Genomic DNA, 16,506 nt, shown 5'->3' on the forward strand with positions numbered 1-16,506 from the left:
ATAGAACACTAAAAAAGACTCAATTCATTCAAAAGAAGGCCACAAAGGAGGAACAGAGGAACAAAGAGCAAACAGAACAAATAGAAAACAAAACCAAGATGGTGGGCTTAAACCCACACATATCCACAACTATACTATATACACATTAACTAAAACCCTGATTAAAATGCAAAGGCTAATACACTGGAATTTTTAAGAGCAGGACTCAATTATATGCTGTTTATGAAAAGCAAAGCTGAAACATAAAGACACAAAGAGTTAAAAGAAAAAGGATGGAAAAAAAATATGTACACCTGAAACTAACACAGCACTGTTAATCAACTATACTTCAATATAAAATAAAAAGTAAAAAAAAATATGCCAAGTAAACACTGAGCATAAGAAAGCTAACGTGGCTATATATATTTTCTTTTTTTAGTGTTGCTATATTAATATCACAAGGTAGATCTCAAGATAAAGATTATTACCAGAAACAGAGAGACATTTCATAATGATAAAAGGGTCACTTCAAGAAGACATAATCATAAACGTACAGACACAAAAAAACAAAAGATCTCAAATAATCAATATAGGAAACAAAAATTACAAAATAAAAGGAAAACAGGCACATCTTCATCTAACATCCCTAGTTTAGTCACTGATAGAATACCAAAAATCAAAACAATACAGAAGATCTGAGCAACAACCACCAGCTTGATCTAACCGACATTTCAAGAACACTACAACAGCAGAAAAATCATTGGTCTCATGTACACATGGGTCATTTACTAAACAGACCACATTTGGGACAATGAAACAAGTCTAGTAAACTTCAATTCATTGATAAAATATAGATTATGTTACCTAACCAAAAGACAATTAAAGGAGAAAAACAATAATAATATTGCACATAGAAAATCCCCATCCATGTGGAATTTTTTAAATATAAATTTATTTTATTTTATTTATTTTTGGCTGCATTGGGTTTTCGTCACTGTGCGTTGGTTTTTCTCTAGTTGCGGCGAGTGGGGGCTACTCTTCGTTGCCGTGCACGGGCCTCTCATTGCGGTGGCTTCTCTTGTTGCGGACCGCGGGCTGTAGGCGCGCAGCTTCAGTAGTTGTGGCTCGCAGGCTCTAGAGCACAGACTCAGTAGTTGCGGCTCACGGGCTTAGTTGCTCCTTGGCATGTGGGATCTTGCCGGACCAGGGCTCGAACCCGTGTCCTCTGCATTCGCAGGCGGATTCTTAACCACTGTGTCACCAGGTAAGTCCCCAGAAAGATGTTTTAAAGATTGCAAATTGGGCTTCCCTACTGAAGCCTGTGCCTACAGCCTGCGGTCCGCAACAAGAGAAGCCACCGCAATGAGAGGTCCCTGCACGGCAACGAAGAGTAGCCCCCGCTCGCCACAACTAGAGAAAAACCAACGCGCAGCAATGAAAACCCAATGCAGCCAATCAATCGATCAATAAATAAATCAATAAATAAATCCTCTTTCTAGATAACACCTGAGTAAAAATTCAACACCTATGTCCTAATCACATAAAATTTTTTTTTTAATTTTCTGGAGCTGAATTACAATGAAAACACTACACATCAAAATTTGTGGGATGCAAGCTAAAGCTGTTTTAGAAGGAAATCTATAGAGTTATATGTCTACATTCAAAATAAAATGGAAAATCAATGCTTCCATCTTAAGAAATGTTTAAAAGAAAACCAAAATCCAAAGGAAATAAAAATAAAAGCAAAAAACAATGAAATATAATATGGACAATATGGGTCACCTGAAAAAATTAGTAAAACTGATAAAGTTCTAGGCAAGACTTATTGAGAAAAAAATGAAAAACTTCAGTACCAAGCATTAAAAAAGAGGTACCACTACAGATCCTCTTTGAAAATAAGAGGTATTATGGAGAAATTTATTCCAATAAAGTCAAAAGCTTAGAGGAAATAAACAAATTCCTTGAAAACCAATTTATCAAAACTAACACACAAAACTAGAAAATCTGGATATCACTTTACATACTAAATAAATTGAATCTGTAATTTTTAAACTTCCCACAAAAAAAACCCACTAGACCAAGATGGCTTCACAGGTAAATTCTTCCAAACAGTTAAGGAAGAAACCACACAGACACTTTGAAATAACAGAGCCAGATGGAAAACTTCTCAACTCTCTGAAGCCACCATAACCCTGATATCAAAATCAGACAAAGACATTACAAAAAAAGAGCATAACATACAATATCTGTCACAAACACAAATACAAATACCCTCAACCAAATATTAGCAAAAAAATACAGCAATACCCAATGAAGTTAATACATCACTACCAAGTAGAGTTTATCTCAGAAAAGCAAGATTAGTTTAACTTAGAAAATTCAATGCAATTCACCCATTAACAGATTTGAGAAAACTATTTAATGAGCATTTCAATAGATGCTGACAAGTCTTTTTTTTCAAAAGTCAACATCTACTTAGGATTATAACTAGGAAGCGACAAAAACTTCCTCAATATAAAAGGCACCTACAATCTTCAGCTAACATCATACTTTACAGTGAATAATAAATGCTTTTCCCCTTAAGATGGAGAATAAGGCAAGATGCCCAATATCACCACTTCCATTCAACATATTATTATTGGAGGTCTTGGCAGTACAAAAAGACAAGTAAAAGAAATAAAAGGCATTCAGATTGGAAAGAAAGCAAGCAAGCTGTCTTTATTCACACAGGATACCATTGTGTACAATAAAAAAAAAAGTCTTAAACTACAAGCAATAAATCAACTCAGCAACAGAGTAGGACAAAAACGAACTGCATTTTTATATACTAACAGTATATTGGAAAATGAAATGAAAAACATAATAAATTTTAAAATAGCACCCAGGAACATAAAATACTTAGGGAAATTTAACAAAAGTTATCCATGACCCTACACTGAAAACTATAAAACAATGCTGAAATTCAAGACTAAATAAATAGAAGCTCAGACTCATGAATTATTAAAACTCCATATTGAAAATACTGGCCTGCAGGTTTTTTGATGAAGGATCCTGATGAAGGATTAGTATCCAGAATACTTAAAATAATACAAATAAACTGACTGTAAAGTTTATATGGAAATGCAAAGGATCTAGAATGGCCAAAACAATTTTGAAAAAAACCAGAGGAATCATACCACCTGGCTTCAAGATCTACTATAAAGCTACAGTATTAATGATAGTGTGGAATTGGCAAAAGGACAAATAAACCAATGGAACAGAATAAGCTAGAATTAGACCTGCAAATACACAGACAAGTGTTTTATGACAAAGGTGCCAAAACAATCCAATGACAGGAAAGACCTTTTCAACAAATGGTGCTAGAAATACTGGTTATCTATATAGGAAAAGATAAATAACACACAATCTCCACAAATCACACTACCCAAAAATCTTCACAAGTCATAGACCCATTATAAAGCTTTTAAAGAGAAAACATGCGGGGACTTCCTTGGGGGCACAGTGGTTAAGACTCTGTGCTCCCAATGCAGGGGGCCCAGGGTTCGATCCTTGGCCAGGGAACTAGATCCCACATGCATGCCACAACAAGGAGCCCTCCCGGAGGGAGGGAGGGAGGAAACATGGGAAATGTTTTTTGCAACTTGGGATAGGTAAAGAGTTCTCAGAACAAAGAGTTCTACCAATAAAACTTTTTTAAACTGATAAATTCAACTTCATCAAAATTAGAATATTCTTCTCATCAAAGCACTGTTAAGAAAATGAATAGGCAAACCACAGATCAGAGAAAATACTCACAATTAACATATTCATAATTAATACAGCTGATGAAGGATCAGTATCCAGAAAACTTAATTCCTACAATTCAATAACAAAAAGACCAACAACATATTTTAAATGAGCAAAAGACTTTAATAGACAGTTCACAACGTTAGAAATATAATTGGCCAGAAAGCATATGGAACAGCACTCAATCAACATCACTAGTCATGATTAGGTTAAATGAAAAACACTAACATCATCAAAGGTTGGTTACAGGGTGGAGGAGCTGGAACTCTCATACATCGCTGGTAAGAGGATTAAACTACTTTGGACAATTGTCAATTTTCTTAAAGGTCTCTCTCTCTCTCTCTCTCTCTCTCACACACACACACACACACACACACACACACACACACACACACACACAGCAATCCCACTCAGAGGAATTTATCCAAGAGAAATGAAAACGTGTGTCCACACAACCCCTTGTATACAATTGTTCATTATGACTTTTTGTTTGTTTTTGTTTTTTTGCAGTACGCGGGCCTCTCACTGTTGCGGCCTCTCCCGTTGCGGAGCACAGGCTCCGGACGCGCAGGCTCAGCAGCCATGGCTCACGGGCCTAGCCACTCTGCGGCATGTGGGATCTTCCCAGACCGGGGCACGAACCCGTGTCCCCTGCATCGGCAGGCGGACTCTCAACCACTGTGCCACCAGGGAAGCCCTATGACTTTATTTACAAAAGCTAAAAACTCTTTGATGATCCACACTGCAATGTCCTTCAGCATGCATTTTCATGAATAAATTCATATGAATGTCAATTCAGATTTCCATTTAAATATTGGAACCAATATAAAATGTGGCTTTCAGTATGCCACTATCAACAATACCATTCTTAGGGTAAAAATCTTACATTCTATGAAAAACACAGAAGGCTACATACAAGAAATGCTATTTCTAATTCTGCCCACTCCGTTTTCTACCAATTCCACCTAAATTCTTTTAAAATGACTTCCTTTTCTCTTCTCTCTACCCTGGAATCTTAGCAGAACTCCTGAATAATGCACCACACCCGAAAGGATAACGCCAGACAGAGAGAGCCCTTTGCGTTGTGGTTTTATTCATCCCCTGCACTACAACAAATTATGCTATTACACTTTTTTAACTGAAATATACACCCATAAATATTCCTATAAACACGTAAAAGAAAACACTACAATTCCATTCAATTCCACAAACTCTTGGAGTTGTCTTTCCAAATGCTTTAAAACAGGGCTTCTCAAGAGCAACCCTACTGACAGGTTGGATCAGACGGTGCTTTCCTGGGGAGGGCTGTCCTGGGCTGGACATTTAGCAGCACTGCTGGCCTCCGTCCACTAGACACTAGTAGCAACAGCCTGCACCCCTGCTGCCCTCCCCCCATCCCAACTGTGACAATCAAAATGTCCCCAGACACAAAATCACTCACTGCTGAGAACCTCAGACTTCAAGGAGTACCTTAACATGTTTTCCCAAGATTTCTATGATTCCTTTTTCTTTGGGCCTTTTTGCCTCCGAGTTTCCGAACTGTGACCAAATCTTCAAGATTAAATTTAACAATCAATTTTTCTAGTATAACCTTTTCCAGCCAGCCCTATTCCCTGTTGCTTCTCAGCTCCCTAAGCACCTTAGACAGACCTCTAAACTGTTATTTGTTTGCAAACACTCCCAGTCTGTGAGTTCCCTTAAGGTCAGGCCTTTTTAGTCTCTGGTTTACTCTCCCAGCCTCAGCGTCAAACACAGTCAATGGCTGCTTAGTTGCCTGAATGGCATGCACTATAAAATACTTACAAATATTACTCCAGCTAATGTGCCACAGAAACATTCTCATTATTATTCAGTCCAATTGCATGGGCTCTGGAAGCAGTATGCTCTTAATTCACTCTTTTAAAGTGACAAAGAATACATTACCAGGCACACAGCTGCTAAATAAAGTCTCTGGTATAAATGTAGGCTAAAATGCATACTGCTTCAGATACACAGGTGATTTCATCTTCCCCTCATCATCATGAAAATACAAATGGGTGAATTATAAAAATAAGAAGTATCTTGCCAACATCCTTTCAAGTGAAATATACTAGGACCTAGGCCACATCAAACCAAATATGATATTTGAAATGTCAAATTAATGAAAGCAAAGTGGGAAGCATTTTCTTTAAGTGGTGCCTGGCTGTGATGCGTGGGAGAACTTCACAGAATGGTAATTATTTACCAGGCAAGTGTGTGAGGGTCACAGCACAATGTAGCATGCGGCAGGCTTGCCGGTGAAATGGAAAAGCAAGTTATGTAACAAAATTGTTGGATCCGGGGATATTTCACCCTTCAGGGAGGAACGCTGCACCTCCTGACAAACTACAGCTTGCCACGGGGAAAGTAACTACACAAAATGCTCTTCTCCAACCTAAAACCGGTGACGTGACCATTTCACAGCCCATGGTATTTGAAGTGTGACTGGCGTGAAGTAGTGAACGTTTACCGTCATTTAAAAGCCTGATTTTAGTTATGGTAAGTATTCCTTTACCTGCAGCAGTGTTCCTTTTTTGTAGGCTTTATTGAGATATAATTCACCATAAAATTTACCTAGAGTATACACTTCAACGGCTTTTAACATAGTCACAGAGCTGTACAACCATCTCCAAAATCAATTTTAGAACATTTTCATCACACCCTAAAAAAAAAAAAAAAACCCATACCCATTAGCCCTTATTCTTTATTTTCCTCCAAACCCTCAGCCCTGGGGAACCACTAATCTACTTTCTGTCTACACAGATTTGCCTGTGTAGAACATTCTGGATGTTTCATATAAATGGAATCATACGAGATGTAGTCTTTTGTGACTGGCTGGTTTCACTCAGCAAACTGCTTTCAAGGTTCATCCACCTTGTAGCATGTTGTAGTGGTTTGATGTAATTTCAAATCTTCTTGTTTATGACAAAAATGAAGCTGTTTTTAAAAGTGAAGTTGGGAGAGACACTGCTTTGGGAGAGATCCCTGCTGTTCTCCTTACTTGCTGCAGGTAATAAGTCCTTCCTTCTCCTGACTATTGGCTTGACACCCTCCAACAGGTGAACGCAGTTTTGGGGTACCAGAAGGACTCTGCACCCAGCTGCCTTGGAATCTTCTCTGAATGCCACCAAGCCCTCCTTATCATTCCCTGCTTTGTTTTGTTTTTTGCTCTATTCACTTTTTACCAGACTGGATGTTTCCGGGCCTTAGCCACTGACAATCATATCCTAGGTTTTCAAATGCATCCATATTCAACATGAAATAACTATGTCTTGCTGTAAAACGTCTTTGAAAAGATTTTGATAAATTTCAGTTTTTGTAAGAAAAAAATCACTTTATAAAAATAAAAAGCGCGAAGTTGCTTTCAAGAGCAAAGTTATTGTTTTTGTATAAAAGTGAAATTGTGAGTCAGGAGGTCATCAGCCACATCTGAGGTTGCCGACAGCACTCCATAACTCAGCTAGTGAAGGGCGCTGCTGGAGCCTTATCAATAAGAACACGTGAAGAAGCAACGGTGGAGAGGGGGGATTTGGACTCTGAATACACAGTTTGTAAGGTCTACTCGAGTGTGTTCGGTCTGGGCAAGGCTACCCCCTGTTGATCTAAATAGCTCTCTGAAGACCGTGGGGCGTTAGCTCCTGCTGTGGTGAAGGTGACTCTTACCAGCAGCGGCAAAAGCCATGCAGCAGCCCCACAAAGAAGATCTTGCCCATCCACACTGGCCCCTTCGTTCCCTAGCAACCGGGGACTTTCCACTTTTGCTCTCAATGGGTCATGCTGTCTCCTCCCAAGAGCCCCCTGGTAGAAAGGCACACCTCAACTAAATGTATCCCCTTCATCTTCCCTTGCCTGGAACAACAGTGTAATTAATCTAGTATTGGTTTAGAGTATGTTATTTCTTTATTAGCTTATTAAGAGATGTTACGTATGCTATTAGACACAGTATGCATTGAGACATTATTCATCCTATACGCTACTGGCTTGTGAAATTATTATAATTCCCACAGTGAACCTGTGTTAAATAAAATACTGGCAAAGACAATCTCAGGCTCTGAGAGTAATTTGCCTCAAAATGAAACATAGCATGTATTAGCTCTTCATTTATGTTTACTGTCCGATCATACTTCATCATATGGCCATGCACATTTATCTATCTATTCATCAGCTGATGGATATTTGTGTTGTTTCTACTTTTGGGCTCTTATGAATAATACGTCTATGAACAGTCCTGGGCAAGTCTTTAGGCAGACATGGGTTTTCATTTCTCTTGTTCACATCGCCAGGAGCAGAATTTTCTAGGTCATGTAACTTTATATTTAACTTTTTGAAGAACAGACAAGTGTGTTTCAAAACAGCTACACCATTTCAAATCCCCACCATCAGTACGTAAGAGTTCCAACTTCTCCACATTCTCACCAATACTTGTTATTACCTGGCTTTCCAATTACAGTCATCCTAGTGGGTGATACCTCACTGTGGTTTAGATTTGTATTTCCCTAATAGCTAATGACGTTAGGTGTCTTTTGATGTGCTATACCCACCTGTATAGTTTCTTGAGGAAATGTCTAATTCAGAACTTTTGCCCGTTTTTAATTGGAATTATTTGTCTTTTTATTATTGAGTTCTGAGTTCTTTATATATTCTGGATACAAGTCCCTTATCGGATATATCATTTGCAAGTATTTTCTCCCATTCACTGTATTATCTTTCCACTTTGTGTTCTTGGCACATGTGTTCCTAAATGCTACCTCTCAACTAAGAGAGTCAAAGTAACCTTTCAGTGAACTGAGGGAAGGAAAATGAACCACACATCCTCCTAACCATTGAGAATCAAAGCAGTAACGGCTAGTTGGAAATCAACCCACCCAGCTCTTCTCCCCTTCATTCTTCCTAAGAGATTTCCCAAGTATCAGAACAGCACACGGATTGCTCTCTTCTGTTTCCAGACATTTCCTTGCCTCAGCACTTCCCAGCTTCCTTGCAGCTAGGTATAACCATACAACTCCACTCAGGCCAATGGTATACGAGCAAAGGGAGTGTGCACTTCCTCTGGAAAGCATTCCTACCACAACAGACAATGCTACATAATAAATGCGAGCCGGCATCTTGGACCTAAGGTGACCAGGAAGGTAAACCGTGCACAAGAGTGGGCAGTGTCTGACACCAACGAGGACCAGATCCCCTGTAGACTTCCTAACAAAGAGAAGAAATTAAACTTCTACACTGTTTAAGTCATCTTATTTTGAGTTTTTCTGTTACATGCAATCAAACCTGATCTGAATTTATGTAACCATTAAGTGAAAGCTTTTGATTTACATGTACACAGATCAAACGCAAGGCCAGGCTCCATTCCGCAGTTTATGGAAGTATTGCTTATTGTCACAATGTTACCTGACTGCTTTTCCAACACGAGGAATAGAAAATAGCAATGACTGATACCAGGAAAGAAGACAAAAAACTTTACGTGGAACATATGCAATCAATGGTGAAACTGCTATATATGAAGGTCTGCAATAGGGATTCTGTACAAACCCCATCAGAAACCCATCTGCAATACCCACATGCTCCAAAATGCGTTAAGTTTATTTTCTTTCAGCAGAATACAAATACTGGAGCTCACAGTGCTGCAGTGTGTGTGGAAGAAAAGGACAGTTCGCTAACCATCGCCTGATTGAATCTATTCCCAGTCCTGTCACTGCTAGGCAACAATTCAATTTCATTTAATCCAGTACAAATTTGGTGAATGCCCACCACATATAAAGCATTGTAGGAACTAACATGAGGCTCCTACCCTCACGGAATTCATACCTAATAAACAAGGAACAAGTTGCTTATAATCCCCAATAGTCGGCTTGGCCAGGAATGAGGGAAATAGACAAAAGAAGAGCCTATCTCATTCAACTTTTCACTGAATAAATGCCTTCAAAACCCCAGAATCAGGGTGGAGACCTCTGAGAGAGTATACTCCCCTTCTCTCCAGAATTTGCTCCAAAAGTGGGAGACCAACAGCAACACACTGACAGTGGGGGGTGGCAGGGAACTAAGTGCCCCCAGAAACATCAAACCTGGGGGGCTGATGGTAACATCAAACCTGAATAGATGTTCCCCTGTTCAGAAATCAGGAAATAAAGCAAAGACAACAGAAGTCTGTAATTCAACTTAATTACAGTCACATGAGCCCAAAGGCTCAAGGAGATACACACATAAAGATATTTTCCAAGTTAACCAAAGAGCTTTAGAACAAGACTTACAATGAGAATGTATTACTCTTTTTAAAAGATTTACATGGTGGTATTTATATGATAAGATTGAATTAATATGCCCATATAAAATGTTGGGTCCATAAAGAGAGTATATCTTCTTTCCCCCAAGAATTCTTAGAAATTTTACAAAAACCATTCAGTCTCTCCAACCTCTGCACTATTCGAAATGCCTATCACACATCCCAGAAGCAACTGAGTCGGCAGCTGGATATAAAAACCTGGAGTTCACGGAAGAGATTCAGGTACAGATGCTAAATCTGGGGAGTTACCAACGCATGGATAGCATGGAAAGTCCTGAGGCTGGACGAGATCGTTATGGCTGCAGAGAGGAGATCTGACGACTGAGCTCCAGAGAATTCCAACATCAAGAGGTCTGGAAAACGAGGAACTGGCAAAGGAGTCCAAAAAAGATGAAAAGCCATTGGGGTGGGAGAAAAAGCAGGCAGGTGTGACATTCTTGAGCCACGTGAAGCAAGTGTATCACAGAGGAGAGGGTGACTGGCCACATCCGATGCTACTGCCAGGAAAGAACAAGAGGACTGAGAACTGCCCACTGGCTGTAGCACAACAAGAACATGATGGCCTTAACAGCAACAACAGAAAAACCCAGTGGAGAGGTGGAGGCAAGGGCCTGATTGAAGAGGACGCAAAGGAGCACAAGAGGAAGGAAATGGGAGACCTGAATATAAGAGCTTTTTGAAGAATTTCTGGGACTTCCCTGGTGGCACAGTGGTTAAGAATCTACCTGCCAATGCAGGGGACACGGGTTCGATCGCTGGTCCAGGAAGATCCCACATGCCGCGGAGCCATTAAGCCCATGCACCACAACTACTGAGCCTGCGCTCTAGAGCCCATGAGCCACAGCAAGAGAAGCCACCGCAATGAGAAGCCTGCACACCACAATGAAGAGTAGCCCCCGCTCGCTGCAACTAGAGAAAGCCCGCGCACAGCAACAGAGATCCAACGCTGTGAGAAAAAACAAATAAAAAAGAAGAAGAATTTCTACTGTTTATGGGAGAAGAGAAATGGGCAGCAGACAAAAGAGAAGACTGGTCAAGGCGGGGTTTTTGCACTGGTGATGGTGGTGGCGGTGTTTTTAAAAGATGGATGAAATTAAGAATCAGTTTTGTACACTGATGGGATTCATCTAGTAGAAAGGGCAAAGCTGGTGTCAAAAAGAAAGAAAGGAAGAAGTGCTTGAGTGACATCCTAAACCAGGAGAGAGGGGAGGTGAAGAGAGAATGGAAACAGCTAGACAGAGAGGCTGGCCTCAGTCAGGAACACAGTTCCCATGGTGATGGGGACAGCAGGGTGGGTACCGCTGATGGCGCAGGTATCCATGGCAGTGGATGAGCTCTTCGAATTACCTCTGTTTCATCAGGACCGGGAGGCAGTGCCAGAGGCTTAGAGAAGGAGGAAACTATGAAATATCCATCAACTAGGAGAATGAAGGAACTAAGACAGTGGAACATGATTTGTGGTTGGGATTAATGGGATTTGAAGCCAACGGTCAGGAATCGGAAGTGATCCCAGTGAACATGGTAGAATACATTTCTCTAGAAAGAGAGAAGGCAGAGGTGAATCTTAACTTAAGTTGGAGCTGTGCAGACAAGTACAGTAAAGGGAGGGAAGGGCAATGGAGTTGAGTGTACTGAAAAGAGTGACTTTAATGAATGACTGAAATTCACACTTGGCAAGGAAAGAAGTGAGGGTGTGAGGGGCTGAGAACAGTAGGATCAGTTGATTGTAAGCGAAGGATACTTACTAGAAAAGAGTAAGCAGTGAAGAGTAGAAGGTGGTGTCAGAAGGAGAAAGCCTTGCACCTGAGATGACAGAGGGGGTGCCTGTCCTCGTAAGGACACTATCTAAGGAGAGAGCACAGAGGGAATGGCTGAGGGAAGGTGAAGAACAGGTGACTGAAGGAGAGGAGCTGAAGGAGAAAGATGCAAAGTTCTACATGAATCATCTGAAATGATACTGAAATGACTAAGAAAAGCATAAAAGGAAGAGAACTGGAGACACACCATGTAAGGAAGATTCTAAAAGTAGTTCCAGGGCTTCCCTTCCAGGGTGGCGCAGTGGTTGAGAGTCCGCCTGCCGATGCAGGGGACACGAGTTCGTGCCCCAGTCCAGGAGGATCCCACATGCCGCGGAGTGGCTGGGCCCATGAGTCATGGCCGCTGAGCCTGCGTGTCCGGAGCCTGTGCCCCGCAACGGGAGAGGCCACAACAGTGAGAGGGCCGCGTACCGCAAAATAAATAAATAAATAAGAGTAGTTCCAAACACGGAAAAGGTAAGAAAGATACAGATTGTAGAGAGACACTCTGAGGGTGAAACCACGTGAATGGACGGCGAAACACAAACAAGACAACAATGGGAAATAACACTTGAGGAGCAATGGCTGAAAATGGAAAGGTGCCCAAATTGGGGGAGGACCTGCCTGTTTCACTGTGGAGACAGTCAAAGGACGGGAGAGCTGCAGGAGGTAGATGGTAAACACCAAGTCCAATGCCACTGAAGCTGCCAAGTGCTGTACTCAATTTCCTGCTGGGTGTATTACTGAACAGCTCACCGCAACCTAACTCAACAGGACCACAACTGAATTCATCATCTTCCTCCACCCTCAGCCTCCTGTGTTTTCCTTCCCCTCCTTCACTCTATACTCTAACATCCAACTTCTCTCTAAATTTGTCTCTAAAAGTCTCCCTCAAACAGATGCGCTGGGCTCCATTCCGGCTCCACCACACCAATCCATAACCCTTCCAACCACTCCTGCCGTTTCTAAACTTTCTCTACTCTGCCAGAGTGAGTTTTGAAAAATATAACTCTATCACTCAGTGCCCTGCTTAAAACCATTTAATAGGTTAAGCTCAAATATCTCAAGGTCAGGCCTTTGCCCCCCTTCTCAAGCCTCCTGTCCCATACTCCCTGGCTCTCTGCTCCAGTGACGCTGGGTGTCCCCCGGGGCGGGGGGGAACCTCAAGCGGACCACGCTCTCTCTTGTCTCCAGGACTTTACATATATTATACATCACTCTGCCTGGAATGTGTCTCAATCCCAGCTGACTCCAAATAAGCCTTCAGTTATCAATTTAGACGTCAGACCCTCTGTATGCCTTCCTTGAATCACTTAGACTAGATTAGTGGTCCCTCTACACCCAGTTCCCAGAGAGCAGCTCTGAGTGTCAATGGAAATAAATTAGAGATTTCTGCAAGAATGAAGCTGAGAGGGTAAGGATCCAGGCCCCCTACCCCACTTTAATAAGGGAACTCTCTTTTTTTTTTTTTCTATTTCACATATGCATAAATGTAAAGGTTTTATTTGAAAAGAAGGCATCCCTATAAAGTAGTTTGAAAACCACTAGACTAGATCATCTCTAAGGTCTCCCCCAGTTCTGAGAGTCTCCTTACAAGATGATATCATGAGGGAAATAACTCCATAGTAACCCCTCATCAACCTTTACGAGGGATGGAAAGTAGTTATAATCGTAATAAAGATCCCGATTGCAGAAGAGCACTTGGCATGATCAAGGTCTCAGAGAAAATATAGGGCTGGACAAAAATAATACGAATTGCGTTACTATATGGAAGTACTAGAATTATCCTTTCGAGACAAAGCAGATGAATCTCACCGAACACATTTTCTAGTAGACAGCATTGCTGACTCGCCTCTGTCAATTATTTAGGAAACAACACACTTACATGGTTATACTCTGATGCCTGCAGCACAGTGGTTAAGAGCTTAGGGTCTAGAGGCAGATGCAAGAGTTCAAATCTCAGCTCTTCCACTTACTAGCTACGTGACCTTAGGAGAATCACTTAAGCTCTCTAGGCCCCAGTCTCTCACCATAAAATGAGGAGGATAATGTCTACCTGATAGAGCTGGGCTGAGGATGAACAGAGATAAAGCACAGAAGAATTCAGAACACTGGCACTTAGAGAAAACTCAGTAAATGCTTACAATGGGTGTATGCACACATATTTATGCTCAAGTTGTATTACACAGCCCAAATCTCTTCTTAAAGTTTTTGAACCAGTCCTAACTGGCTTGAAATCTAACCTCTTTCACAATGACGTTCCCTTTCATTTTTTTCCAGTCTTGGCAAAATGCATATTAAACCTTCTGTCCTTTTCTTTGTAGGGCCATATTTATCACGGTGCATAAGAGCACATTTTTATGTACCTGGTCTTCAATTCATTTTTTGGAAAGTAAAGCACAGATCTTCCCCCTCTGCACTAACACCATAGACTCAGTTATATCATCTGAGGGAAGAGAAGAATTAATTATTTTTGTATTCCTGGGTCCTGACCTAAAATGAACTTGTGTTTAAAAAATCTCATATTGCAAACTTTTATTATACAAGTATGAAACAGTGTTATCTGAAGACCATTGTTACCAAAACCAGGGCTGGCAAGGAACCTCCACAGTGTCAGCCATTAAAAAAGGAAGTATTCTACGAGTACCGTGATTTTCCTTAGTGCTTCAGGACACAGAAATAATGCCAGACAAGTAGTAATATTGACAAACAAGCTTCGTTTTTCTTTTTCTTTTTTTTACTTCCTTCTCTCCAGCAAAGATTCTTTTCTAACTAAATAACTAAAAGTCATACCACAAGAAAAAACGAGAACTAGTCTTTGAATAAACAGAGTTTGCCTATGACCCTCCACCACATACAGAGTATATACATGGAAGGCTTAGATCAACAATGAAATGCTCCAAGGTCATTTTTTAAGTGACAACACTAGTTAAAATGATGCCAAACTTCAGCCAAGGCTAAGCTATCACTGCACAGCTAAACATAGTGACCAAGACGAAACAGCCCACAGTGAATACACAGCCTGGAAAGATAACAAGATACCACTCTCCCAGGCCACAGACATCTCAGTTGCAATTAACTTCTATTTTTTTAAAATCATTTTTTTAAATGACTCTTTTCATAAAGTCCAATAATGCCAATAACTTACCGGTCAGCAGCTTCTACATCAAAACAAAACCTTCTGTCGATGGAGTCAGTATGTCTTCTGATACATTCTTTCAGAAAGAACACCTCTCCATCCCCCTGCAAAGAATCATTTTAAACATTCTCAAAAACTACAGTATAAACATATACAGAATTAAGCACCCTATATTTGATGGGGGGAGGAAGCAAGGTTCAGATTTTAGGTTCCTCTATCTTATTCTCTTTCAAACCAGTTTATTTAGAGTCGTAGCCATTTTTTTAACTTTTTATTTTATCTTGAAGTATATTAACAACCTTGTGTTAGTTTCAGATGTACAGCAAAGTGATTCAGTTATCCATATACATGTATCTATTCTTTTTCAAATTCTTTTTCGTCACTGTCCTTTTCTTAAGGTTTTCAAGACCCTGCTTTGATTACAATAAAATTAAACCGGACCTTAGCAGTGCTAATTTTAAGAGGTGGGTTAACAATACAGTTTCCACATGCCTATATTTGTTATTCTCTTATTGTCCCCTCGTTAAGAGAAGGATAATGTGTTTGCATGTCACATTACGTTATACCATATAAAACAGTCCACATGTAACCATGTCTGACCTATAAAAACTTCAGTTCCACAGGAATCTACCTAAAAGTACACTAAGGACCCTGGATCAGCCATTGTGAGCATCTAAAGCTGGAAGCACTCCAACTATATGGTTTTGCTGTTTCTTAAATTGAATCACCCTGAATTTATCTTTCCTGAGTTTTTGTTTAAATATGGTACCATTTACCTCCCTAAACCATCCCCATCATGCTCTTTAAGAGCATTAAAAAGAGGTAGAAAACAGGAAACAGAAGCAACGCAGAAGCAGGTTCTCAGTGAGAAACTGTAAGGAGTCTGAGTAAACACTTCTAGACTATTTTAATATCTTCTGGAACATGGGGAGCTCTAATATTAAACAAGCATTTGAATATAAAATTATTCAAAATATCAGTCATGTTTCTAAATAGATTTTTTATTATTTGGTAGCTAAAACGGAAAGACACCACTAAGCAGACATGTCTTGGGACTTGACAGGAAACTCACACTCCAACCTCATGCTCAGTTTATAACTGAAACGTATAGAGATGCTGAAGTTAACCCGTATTTATCCTTTTACTACAACTTTTGATTATATCAGTGGCCCTCTGAAATGTGAAATAATCGCGGGCATTTGGTGAATGAATTGTGCACTGCTGCTGTTCATTCATGGAATTTGCTCTTTTATTATATTTTACGCTTCACTTAACAAATTTTGCTTTCTATGCGTCTGACACATTACATTTGACAAACATAAATTACCGCGATCTTTAAAACAACACTACCACCACAAAACAACGACGATAAAAACTCTCACGCTCAGTTTTAACCCATCACCCTCCAAGGGTGACAACCTCACTTCCTCCTCTTTGCCATGGACTTGATTTTCCATGTCTATTTCAATATCACAAAAATGCGTTTGTATTATAAGCGGCTTTAA

At 40.3% G+C, this 16,506-nt stretch overlaps 1 protein-coding gene across 5 annotated transcripts in view; it reads right to left on the bottom strand.

The window, feature by feature from the left end:
* ARHGAP10 (Rho GTPase activating protein 10) overlaps nucleotides 1–16,506 on the bottom strand; it is a 321,959-nt gene that overhangs the window by 167,960 nt on the left and 137,493 nt on the right. For all 5 annotated transcript variants that reach the window (XR_003002000.1, XM_024736121.1, XM_024736122.1 and 2 more), the window contains exon 10: nucleotides 15,011–15,105. Coding sequence is in view for 4 of the 5 variants with exons in the window: in XM_024736121.1 (XP_024591889.1) it covers nucleotides 15,011–15,105 (95 nt within the window). In the remaining variant the exon portion in view is untranslated. The remainder of the gene's footprint in view (nucleotides 1–15,010; nucleotides 15,106–16,506) is intronic.

This window comes from Neophocaena asiaeorientalis, unplaced genomic scaffold, assembly GCF_003031525.2.
Source record: "Neophocaena asiaeorientalis asiaeorientalis breed wild unplaced genomic scaffold, Neophocaena_asiaeorientalis_V1.1 scaffold7, whole genome shotgun sequence".
NCBI classification, from domain to species: Eukaryota; Metazoa; Chordata; class Mammalia; order Artiodactyla; family Phocoenidae; genus Neophocaena; species Neophocaena asiaeorientalis.